The 12,340-nt window shown below is 36.8% G+C and overlaps 1 protein-coding gene across 12 annotated transcripts in view; it reads right to left on the bottom strand.

Moving 5' to 3' along the window:
* The window catches only part of PTPN13 (protein tyrosine phosphatase non-receptor type 13), a 235,670-nt gene that overhangs the window by 75,488 nt on the left and 147,842 nt on the right, over nt 1–12,340 (bottom strand). For 10 of the 12 annotated variants that reach the window (XM_079919591.1, XM_079919595.1, XM_079919598.1 and 7 more), the window contains 5 exons: nt 11,588–11,770; nt 8,764–8,926; nt 2,604–3,021; nt 2,365–2,462; nt 711–767 (listed from right to left, as the gene is read on the bottom strand). In XM_079919591.1, the coding sequence (XP_079775717.1) occupies nt 711–767; nt 2,365–2,462; nt 2,604–3,021; nt 8,764–8,926; nt 11,588–11,770 (919 nt within the window). The remainder of the gene's footprint in view (nt 1–710; nt 768–2,364; nt 2,463–2,603; nt 3,022–8,763; nt 8,927–11,587; nt 11,771–12,340) is intronic. The other 2 variants (XM_079919588.1, XM_079919589.1) reach the window with 1 other exon arrangement.

The raw sequence follows: 12,340 nt of genomic DNA, 5'->3' as shown, positions 1-12,340 counted from the left end.
TTCTTTATACCCATGAAGGTTGTTAGAAAAAATCAAATAATGTACATGAAAGTATTTTGTAACCTAAATTATAAAAATTGTGAACCCACTGACCTTCAAGTCATTGCACAAAGTTTTTTTCCTACAATTTTGTTTCTTCTTAGATTCTTTCTAAACTATTAATCTCAACATTTAAAGTCTTCAAATTCTTCCCAAAAGATTTATGATAAGACTCAAAGCTGGTCACCATTTAGTTTTTGACCTTCACTCTGGCCCCAGCATAACTCCATACTGAGATTCTTACATCTCTCTGAATCTGTTATCTTCTCACATGTCTGCATGTCTTTGATCACACTATGCCCTTGGTCTGGAATACTTATCCACACCATTCTACCTGAATAAATACTCCTTTTATTTCAAGATTCAGTTGACGCATCCCTCAGTTAAAACGCTTTGCAATCAAAATTATCTCCCACCTAAGCTACCTTAGCTCCCCAATTAGTGTCCTTATCTCGAATTTGTCATTTCTCTAGTTCATCAACATTAGTCTAAATTACAGGTCCCATCACATCACTGAGATGCTGAAAACCACAACTCTCTTCTGACTCCAATGTAAGGCCTAAAATCCTTGACATGGAATTGAAAGCTCTTTATTAGGCCCATGACTATCTTACAAGGTACAAGAGAAAAATTATGATGGAAATGAGGGGAAAAACATTTTGTAAACCTACCATTTTCTTTTAAGGGTACTTGGGATGAAGAATTTCCAGAACTAGGCAAAGTCATTCCTGTGGTATAAATTAAATTATTAGACAGTTTAAAAATGGTCAGATACTATATACAGAAGTAATTTCTTCTGATAAATTCATAAAAATCAACAAAACATTAAGACAGCAACAATTTCTTTTATTTACACTCAGAAAAATAACTTGTCTCCCCACAATGGGCTTTTTTTTTTCTTTTTTACTACTTCTAATGTCCAAGTTAAGCATATCAACTTGTTTTGCAGAATAAATTTAAACACAAATGTACTGTTTCTGACAATGACATTTTGATGTCATATATGAAATGATGAAACTAAAATGAGTTTTAAAAGTATCTGTTCAAATGTTAAAAGAAAGTTCAATATTCGATAAGAATGAATAATCAACCAAAAACAAATGCAGAAAATAATTTTTTTATGGTTGAATTTTATTTTACTTGTGTTTTTCTATGGAATATTCACTACTCTATATCTGATATGTGATGAATTTTTATGTAGAACAAAGCCTTCCTAATGAAAATAGCTTAGAATCTATAAGAGATCCCATTATATATGAATACACTTCGAAAATTATTTTCTGAAAGATTAAATCAGTGTCTTTTTAGGCTATTTTCAACGCATAGGGTGACCTATAAGATGGAGTCTTGTCTTTCATCTGTTTAAAGTTTTTTTAACCAATTCAATTTAAATTGATGATAGTATAATCTCTGAAAGCTGTGGAAACCTGTATTAATAAAGTAATGTGGCCTTCCATAAATATTTATCAATTATAGTGTAGTTCTCTTTGACTTCATTTACTCCACATATCCCCAATCCAATTACAGTGTGAGAAAATACTTTTTAACTTTGTATAGTTATGATCACACTTAGTTCCAAGGGAGAGTTAATTAGTATTATTTAGTAAAACAACCATAGAAAAGGGTATCCTTGTTGACTGCTTGTCTGCCCAGCTGTTTCCTATTCTGAGTAGTCATTCAGACCTCTGTGCTTAAATATCTACTTTTCTAAAAGATTGATTCCCATGCAGTTCGCTTTTAAGATGCACAAAACAACAGGAATCCTTCTGTTTATCTTATAAGGTAGTGTGTATTTATAAACACAAACAACTTCTGTCTATACTTAAATAGTTCATAGGCCCCAGCTAGCTGGGAGAAATTGAGAAAACTTAAATCAACTAAGAATTTCTACCTAACAACCATAGCACATTGCATAAAACTATCTCTTTCTAGACACAATTCAATTCTGAAAGTAATCTAAATAAACTTTTCTTAAAAAAAAATATAGCTCAGTGGAGTCTACTCTCACAGACTGTAAGGAAAATCCAAAGGAAGGCTATCCAAAGCCATGGCACCAGACTACCTGGGTTCTCTTGGTAAGAATGTCATGGCCTTTAACTGTGACCAAGAGAAAGCTAACAGTCTGTGCCATGAGGTAATCACTTGTTAAATCAATTTTTGATTTGACTTGGTACTTTTTAAGTAGCCTAAAATTTTATATTCACAAAAAGTTTTGGTAATTAGGACATACAACCAAAAATAATTTCCTGGTAGTTAACATTGTCTCATTCACTTCATTATGAGCATGAGGTAAGGGAGAAAGAAGGTAAGCTTGTTTATGCTGACCTATAACATATGCTTGACCAGGGTCTTCAAAGGATGAGGAGTCTGATTCCTGTTTCCTCCTTTCAGGACTTCTATTTAAACTTGCAATAGACTTTGAACTAAAGAGGGAAAAGGAAGGTGGGGGGGAAGTGTCAGTGTAAAAAAGTATGATGAAAATAATAAATTGTCAAAACAAAAACAAAAGTAGGAAATGCAGAATTTACAAATATGTAGTTTGGGTTAGTTAAGTATGTTCTTACTTATTAAGTTTTGTGAGTCCTGCCAAAGATTCCGTATCAGATCTCGCCATCTGGTGAAACGGTTTTCCTACCAACTCCGCAATGGTTTGTGGTGGGGATTCCATGTTAACAATGACATTTTTCCGATGAGGATAGAGAGAGGCCTGACTCAGATCGTGGTATGATTTACTCATCCCTCTAGGCTTTTCCTCCCAAGAAGCTTTGTCACTCTTCTCTTTTGCACTGTTTTGCAATGGCTGGTAAAGCGACAGCTCTGAGCAGGATAGCCTCTTCAGAATCTCAGCTTGAACTGACAGAGGTCGAACGGCAAGTTTGTTCAGGGTGCTGCTGGCCAGACTACCAGTGCTGATTGCTCGTCCCATATTAAATCCTCTAACGGACTCTGCTTGGAGATTCAGGCTCCTAAATGAAGCTTTCTCTACAAGGAAATAGGATTGCTTTACACGATGAAAACACCATAGAACCTTTTATGAGAAAAGCTATTTTAATAAATAAAAAACAGCATGCAATTTTTAATCATTTTGATTGCCATCAGAAGTAGGTAGCTTTCAAAGAGTGGCAATCGAGGATTTTAAAAAGGAGGTTGGAAGATTCTGGTTTTCATACCATCTCTCCATCCTTGTAGCTTTCTCACAGCCAGGGCCTGGTCAGCATTGCCTTATTTCATCTAGTGATTTTCCTGGATCTAATAATGTTTGGGTTTCATTCAGGCTTGCTGACCCCAATACAGTTTTCAGTTAGGAAGGAGAATGACATTTGACAGAGAAAATTTTATCGCTAGTAGTGTCTCTGCTAAAATACCAGCAAACCAAGGATGGGGAGAGGGAGAGATAAAACCTGGATAGGCCAATATAGTGAGATCATGCCTGAAAAGAGCTGTGCAGAGGAGAGTTTTGCCCAGAGAAAAAGTTCTTATTATATTTTTAAAAGCTTATGGCAGATTGTGGTGATGTTCGCACAACTCTGTTAACAATGTGGATATACTAAAAATCATTGAATTGTGCACTTTAAGTGGTTAAATTGTATGGTATGTGAATTAGGTCTCAATAAAACTACTACTAAAAAACAAACAAACAGGGCTTCCCTGGTGACGCAGTGGTTGAGAGTCCGCCTGCTGATGCAGGGGACATGGGTTCGTGCCCCGGTCCGGGAAGATGCCACATGCCGCGGAACGGCTAGGCCCGTGAGCCGTGGCCGCTGGGCCTGCGCGTCCAGAGCCTGTGCTCTGCAACTCCGCAAAACAAAAACCCCAAAACCCCAAAACCCCAAACCCCCAAGCGGAAACAAAAGCCTTTTATGGCCTATTTTCTGTCATTTCATTACTATGCCAATACCACCTCCCCACCTTGTAGACTTTTCCTGATTTAACTGAGGCCCAGGGGCCACAAGAGAACCTCACATTACTTGTCTTTTTTGTTTCTGTTAATTAACATGATTAAGGAGCTGGGGTTCTCTTTATGCTTAAATTCCTTTCACTCCTAAATACATATCCAAAGTATTCTTTTAGGGGTCAAATTTAGAGATACCTTATAACAAGTGATTGGCTATTCTGTTTTGTGAGAACAAATGTCATGTCAGTATTGGAACATTTGAGGCTATAAACGAAAGCACTGCATCACAGAATTTTGGCATCAAGATCCTTTCATGTATATAAAGGACCAGAAGCATAGAATTTCAAATGGTTTGGCTGTTCATGCATTAGTAATCCACATCAGAAGGCACCCCAATTGGTCTCCCCATGGAAAGTACCAATACAGCTTGACCACTATGTAAAACAGCTGCGAAAACTTGTTTTTTAAAAAGAGAATGTCAAATGTTGCTGATTTAGATCTTAAGATTCTGTTTCATTTATCTTCTAATTCCTAGGAAGATTAATAATCAATATTTCATCTCAGGTGTAAACAGATAGGAAAACAATGCAACTCTTTCATATTCATACATCAGAATGAAGTTTAAATAAACATGTCTCTTGAGGACACAGGGAGGGAAGGGGAAGCTGGGAGAAGTGAGAGAGTAGCATTGACATATATACAGTACCAAATGTAAAATGGATGGCTGGTGGGAAGCTGCTGCATAGCACAGGGAGATCAGTTCAACGCTTTGTGACGACCTAGAGGGGTGGGATAGGGAGGGTGGGAGGGAGGCTCAAGTGGGAGGGGATATGGGGATATATGTATACATATAGCTGATTCACTTTCTTGTACAGCAGAAACTAACACAACACTGTAAAGCAATTATACTCCAATAAAGATATTAAAAAAAAAAAACAAAAACATGTCTCGGGCTTCCCTGGTGGCGCAGTGGTTGGGAGTCCTCCTGCCGATGCAGGGAACACGGGTTCGTGCCCCGGTCCGGGAAGATCCCACATGCCGCGGAGCGGCTGGGCCCGTGAGCCATGGCCACTGGGCCTGCTCGTCCGGAGCCTGTGCTCCGCAATGGGAAGGGCCACAACAGTGAGAGGCCCGCGTACAGGGAAAAAAAAAAAAAAAAAAAAAAAAAGAAATAAGGAAATTTCCTATATAAATGTAAATGTCCTTACAAAAGGGGAAATTAAAAAAAAAAAACAAAAAAAAACATGTCTCATCACCAGGAAAATTCAACATTCTTTCTCTGAAGTAGAAGTGGACACCAAGTTAAAACATAACAATTAAAAAAAACCCTTTTGTTTTAAAATTCCCAGTATAATCTTTAGCTTCAAATAGGAGTTTTTATGAGAGCAGATAACATTAATTCTATTTTCTTTTACTTTGAGAGCAGACTTTATTCAAAGACGCAAAAACTGAGCCTTAAACAGATTCAACTACTGGGAAATGCCTCTATACCCAAAAGTTTTCTTCACCCTAAAGGAAAATGTAGACCAAACTTTGGCAGGCATAGGGACCATCAGTTCAGCTTAGGTTATATCTGTTTTGTAAACATACCGAGGATTATGCTATTCAAATCCATTCATAGCTCATTCCTGGGTAGAATTTAAAGCATTGCACATATCCATGGGATGGAATAATAAACCACCCACTTATCTACTGTCCTACTGCCCTTCACCTGGAAAGGATTCCAACATGGACCACCAGGATGGGAAAGGACATTAGAATGAACCTACATCCTATTACTAATGTTTCAAATTTGAACTCAAAGTCTTTGTTAGTTCCACACTCAGTCTGCAATCCACACTGTGCTACTATTCAGTCTCTTGTACTTGTTTTGTATTTCCTTATATCATCAACTAAATTGTATGCTCTTTTGAGGAGAGAGGCTTCATTTATTTTTGTAACCCACAGCACCTAGCATGTAGCAAGTGCTCAGTAAATGATTATTAATCTTAATTCCATGCAAATTAGTTCTTTGGAAACTTATCAAATAGAAAGACTACTGGATTAGGAATTAAGAGATCACGTTCTAGTCTCCTTTGACTTCTAACTATGAGGTTAAGTGAGACACTCTTTTCTCTGAACCTGTTTCCTCATCAGTAAAATTTTGGACTTAATGGCCTCTAAGGTTCTTTCTATCACCCATATCCTATGACTCTAAAGAAGCAACATACACTTGTGACCCCATCAACCTCCAATAGATAACACCGGTTATTTTCACTTGTCTAGTACAGACAGTTAAGTAGGCAGGTAGTTACTTCTAAGCTGCTTCCAAGCAGAAAATAATTCCTTTCGATGCTTAAGAAAATCAGGGAATAGATGTAGATAATACCATCGTAAAGTCCTTTTACATATGAATTTAAGGATACATAGTTGTGTTCTTAGGGGGAAAACTGAGATATGTAGAACATTCCCACTTCATGGGTGAAGAAAATGAGACCTCAAAACGTCAGTTCCTTTCCTAAGGTCATCCTACTACTACTATAACTAGTGGTAGTCGTGGTAAAACAATGTTGATGACAAGAAGGATAATGAATATTTATTCAATACGTATTTTGTGCCGGCACTTTTACATGTATGAATTCATTTCGTCTTCACAATAACCTTATGATGTTGGTATTATCATTATGATAATCATTTTACCAGATGGGAAACTAAGGCAGAGAGTTTGAGTCGCCTGCCCACGGTTTCAGAGTTTGCAAGTAAGAGAGCGTGGTTTGAACACTGGCAGTCTTGCCCCACAGTTCATGTTCTTAACTACCACAATATATCATTGAAATGCTGAGGGTGGAAAGCTGGTTCATAGTTTTGTCTTCTGACTCTTCACTATAGCACCCTATACCACATCTATAATAATGTAACCTTCAATTTTTCAATTCTGACTTGAATAGAATATTAATCTAAGTAGGCATATCAATGGCTCTCATAAGTTTATTTCACTATACTTTTTAAAAAAATTTATTTATTTTATTTACTTATTTTTGGCTGCGCTGGGTCTTTGTTGCTGCGCGCAGGCTTTCTCTAGTTGCAGCGAGCGGGGGCTACTCTTCCTTGTGGTGCACAGGCTTCTCATTGCAGTGGCTTCTCTTTTTTTTTTTTTTTTAACATCTTCATTGGAGTATAATTGCTTTACAATGGTATGTTAGTTTCTGCTTTATAACAAAGTGAATCAGTTATACCTATACATATATCCCCATCTCTCTTCCCTCTTGCGTCTCCCTCCCTCCCACCCTCCCTATCCCACCCCTCTAGGTGGTCGCAAAGCACCGAGCTGATCTCCCTGTGCTATGCGGCTGCTTCCCACTAGCTATCTATTTTACATTTGGTAGTGTATATATGTCCATGCCACTCTCTCACTTTGTCCCAGCTTACCCTTTCCCCTCCCCGTATCCTCAAGTCCATTCTCTAGTAGGTCTGCGTGTTTATTCCCATCTTGTTCCTAGGTTCTTCATGACCATTTTTTTGTTTTGTTTTTTAGATTCCATATATATGTGTTAGCATACGGTATTTGTTTTTCTCTTTCTGACTTACTTCATTCTGTATATTTCACTATACTTTGAAAATATATAAGAGCATACAAATTTTTTAGCAGAGCAAAGCAGGGAAAGAAAAGGAATAATGAGATTACAGCAACAGTTATCATATTGTAGCATGCATAAAATCACTACTGAGGAAAGCCTGTTAAAATGCAGATTCCAGGGACCCAATGCCCAAAGACTGTGATTCACTAAGTGTCACATAGGTTTCTGGAATCTTCATTTTTAATCAGTATACAGCCCCTACCATCTTGATTCTGAAAGGCTGAGAAACATTTATTCATAGGTTGCCATCACCCCAGTCTGATCCTACATGGAAAGTTTCGGATAAAGAATTCATAGGGCTCTGCTGCACAAAGTCATCAGTGCCATTACATTTAATTTTTAATCAAATTCTTGATTAAAAAAGTGTTTCACTGAAGTCTATAAGAATTTAATATGCAGAACTAGACTTTCTACAACTTTAATCTCTACATGTGGTCTTGCAGAGTAAGCTTTAAATATTTCAGTTCTGACTGAGATTTTCTTCAGAGCTAAATTGGTTTCTTCTGTTGGTTCCTTTTCAAAAGGAACTGAAACCGCTCTCCTGAGCACTTATATTGGTACTATGGTTACTCACGTCAGTCTCAGAACAGGGACGTGACCAAGTAAAACTGAAATCTGTCACCCCCAAAACTGTTATGGTACATGACTTTCCCATTCTGGGTGCAGAGTCCACCACCTTGTTTCCCATGTTCTTTCCCTTATCTGGAAAGCCCTTCCATTTATCGTCAACCTACTTAATTATTTTTGTCCTGAAAATTCCAATTCAAGTGCCACCACTCACATACTCTATCCTCTGATCTCCTTTTCCTCCTGTAGTGTATATCAGAGACTGTACAATAGAACCTGTTATTGAAACCTTGACCCTCTATTGTGTATTACTGTTTCATGTTTGTTGGTCTTATCTCCCAGTGTGTAAGTTTACTACGGGTAGAGAATGTGTCTGAAACTTTTACAATATTTACATCAGCTAGCCTAACAATCAGCACAAAATAGTTCAATAGGTACTCCCTGACTGATGAGGGGTGCTGTTTTCAAAATAAACATGAAGTTGACATCTCAGCTTCATTTATGACACCTTTATGAACTTGACTTAGTCATTTAACATCTACATACCTTGTCATTTTCATCCTAAAAGTGGAAGTTCTTTTAAAGTTTGTGGCAAAAATCATGCATCTACCCTGGAGTCATCTGACACAGTTTGCTTCTCCTTACCGATATCCTGGGCATCTTGGTTGCTCTGTCTTGCTCTCATTTGCAGCTGGAACTTATGCTGGGAAGAGCAGAGGTGCAGCAGGTACTGGCATATCTTACTGTTGTCTGTCTGGAAGGCATGTTTTATTCCATCTGATGTATTCTGCAATGTGATTTTCTTTTTCTACAATATTAATCAAGGGTATTTAAAATTAGGATATTTTCCTATCACTTCATTGCATGACCAAATTTTAGAAACAATAAGTACAGATATTATTTTTACTTCACATTATTAGGCATGAATACTCATTGACCTATATCTAATATAAATATAGAAAACTATAACTCTGTATTATTAGAAATTTAGGAAATAAATGAAATTAATATTATTTGCCACTTTTAGAAACTGTAGCCTAAATCAGATTGTATAGACTGTATACCAGCCACCAGCAAGGGAAACAGTTTCCTTTAAAGATTACTGATATTTTGAGTTTACTGCAATGTTTACAAACACCAAAACTATTTGAAAAAGAAATTACAAGAAATATATGTTCTACAGTCTTAGATTAAAAAAAATGAAGTTCAACAAAAACTGATATTAATATGCAGTAATAAGCACTGTGATTCAGTCAAGAAAAATCTTGGTGGCATGAAGGCTGGGATGGAAGATGTGGGAAGTTAAGGAAAATGTTGGAATGCAGAAACACCGGATAACATAACTGCTGGGCTGAGAGATGAAACACATCAATATTTAGAGACAGTGATTCTTGCCAAATTCTGGGAAAGGAAAAGAATCATTAATCAGTTTTATCTCCCTGCTTCTTAAAAATGAATGTTTCATATGTAAGAGGACACCCTGAAATATTGCGACCTATGTGGTAAGGCTTGCAGTGAGCCATATGCCTTAAAAGACTAGAATTCAACATGTCAGGGATCTAAGACTAATGTCTCTGGAGAATTGCTCAAGCCCAGCTAGATTCTACTGTAGCTCTTGGCTTCTCTACTGTACAAATTATTTCCTCTATATCATGTCCCTTGTCTTGCTGTCAAATGCAGAAATAGGCTCAGACAAGTCAAATTTCATAGACTCACAAAAGATATGATAACAGAGTATTACTCAAACTTCAATCATGCAGGTGCCATCTTCATAATTCCTGGTCTTAAAAACAAAATAAGACTATTAAATTCTTGCTAGATGTTGTTACCAATGAAATCTCGGGGACCCTGTTCTCTCTTTCTTTAGTAAAGGAAATCAGCAAGTATTAGAGAGGAGTTAAAGCAATAGTAGCACCAAACTAGTATCCTGACTACCAGTAGCATTCCTAGTAACTCTTCAAATAGTTGGGGAATTTTTCTCCTAACAAACAGTGCATTTAACCACTATCAAGTAATTCCCAAGGATGTTGAACTCCACAGTCGTAAAGCTGTACAGGTTTGAAACAAATCATAAGGATAATTGATCCTAAGTGTTAACTGATGGACTGGACAAGAAATGTGCCTAAGGAAATTCAGTTGTAAGAGATGAGAAGGGCGAAGGGTAACTTATCCATCTCCCCAGAGGCCAGTGGAAGAAAAAATGAGAGTTTAAAAAAGAGAACTCTGTGTTAGAGAAAGAACTACAGGATAAACAAGTTCTGTTAAAGACGGGAATAGTTTGCAGGGAAATGTGAGCTATTCTTTATTACTGGAGATCTTTAAAAATGAGCTAATCACAGCTAGTTCTATTTTTATTGCAGGGCTGATGTGATAGCTGGTAAATGACGGCTGAATGCTGGATGATTATTTGATTTGCTGCCCTTTTAAAACTGGTCCAAATTAGATTTGTATTTAATTCATCAAGGTTTCCTCTAGGCACTTGCTCTGCCAGCATTTTCATTGGGGAAGGTAAGTTAAACCTAGGTAATTTCCTGATCTTGACAATCTTGGGAAGATGAGGATGGTCTGGGATTTCCTGAGAGAATACATTTATTATGTGGTAATCTTAGTGGTATCTCTGGGTTTCACGGGAAACCAACCAACTAACCCTCAGGTCTAGAAATGATTCCAAAGGTCTCTAGGTTGAAGATTATCCACAGTCAGTTGGGACTTTGATATTATAACCTTATAAATTTTGTTTGTTCTGGTGAAACCATATTTCAGCCCAAATATAAACTAAAGATGTCAGTAGTCCCTGAATAACATTAGGAAAACAAATACCTGAACAGATTTTTGATTTACCTCTGGGGTTTGACAATCACACTTCAATGTTCAGATTTTCCACCTACTTCCAAAATCAAAATATGCCTTTATAGTTCATTATCTTTCATAAACATGATTTTCTAAAAATTGCTTTCCTAACTTTATCTCCAGAGACTACACACTAAAACTTAAAACTGTAGAAAGTCCTGAGGCTAGTTCATAAAAGTCAGTAAATCTCTGGACCACTGAGATTCAAATACAGTTCTGTGAGGGACCTATTACTAAACTCGACAAAGTTCACTGGGGTTAAGATAATTATCAGTCTTAAATACATTAGCGGGTTTTCTCCATGTGAGAAGTATTAGTACCCTAGAATAAGTTCTGAATTAACAGAGAAGTCAACTTGGTTGTAATTTAACTAAAGTTAATTGAGCATATAACCAGTTAAGAATTCTTTTAAAAATCACCTTCTGAGAAAACCAAAACCAAAATCTCAATAATACTTCCCACAACTAAGAAAGAAGAGTTAAATAGTATTAAGACATATATAAGCCCCACTAAATGCCAGGCTTTAAAGTTCGCTTAAGAAAAGTCAATTAATACGTTACATTTGAAATCGACAACACCAATTTAAATGTAGAATCAAGAGAGGTTAAAATGGACATACGGAAAAAGAAATTTTCTTGGTTTCCCTCCATGGAAAGCGAAGGACCAATGTGCGAACTCCATTGTGAACCTCAAACACAAGGACACCTTTAGAACAGACTCCAAGCAGTATTCCCGTTTGTGACTTTTTCTCAGGGTGCACCCGGTGAAAATGAACTCCATATTCTGTCAGTCTTTGGCAGACCTGTTGGAACAATACCATAACATAAAAATGCACCTTGGAAAAGGTGACTTAAAGATACAGAAGTTGTACCAATGTCGTTTAATATGGAAAGGATAGTCTCTTAAACAAATGTTGCTGGAACAACCGGATATTCATATGCCAAGAAAATAAATCTTGCCCCTTACTTTAGCCAATATATGAAAATTATCCCCAAAACGATAACAGACTTAAATACAGGAGCTAAAACTAGAAAGTTTAGAAAATATTTGACTGTGGGTTAGACAAAGATATCTTAGACGGGACATAAAAAGCAGGAACCACAGAAGGAAAAATTGGTAAACTGAAGCTTCATTAACATCAGAAACTTCTGCGCTTCAAATGACAGGAAAAACAAAGGCAAGTCACAGACTGGGAGATAAGGAATCGTATCTAGAATACATAAAGAATACGTACTTCTCAGATACAAAATAACCAGATACAAAAACGGGCCAAAGATTTTATTACACACATCAACAAAGAAGACATACGAACAACAAATAAACATATGAAAAGACGCTCAAAGTAACAGTAATTAGGGAAATACAAATTAAA

Source organism: Stenella coeruleoalba, assembly GCF_951394435.1.
Source record: "Stenella coeruleoalba genome assembly, chromosome: 4".
Taxonomy (NCBI): Eukaryota; Metazoa; Chordata; class Mammalia; order Artiodactyla; family Delphinidae; genus Stenella; species Stenella coeruleoalba.
This window is presented reverse-complemented; position numbering and strand designations above follow the sequence as displayed.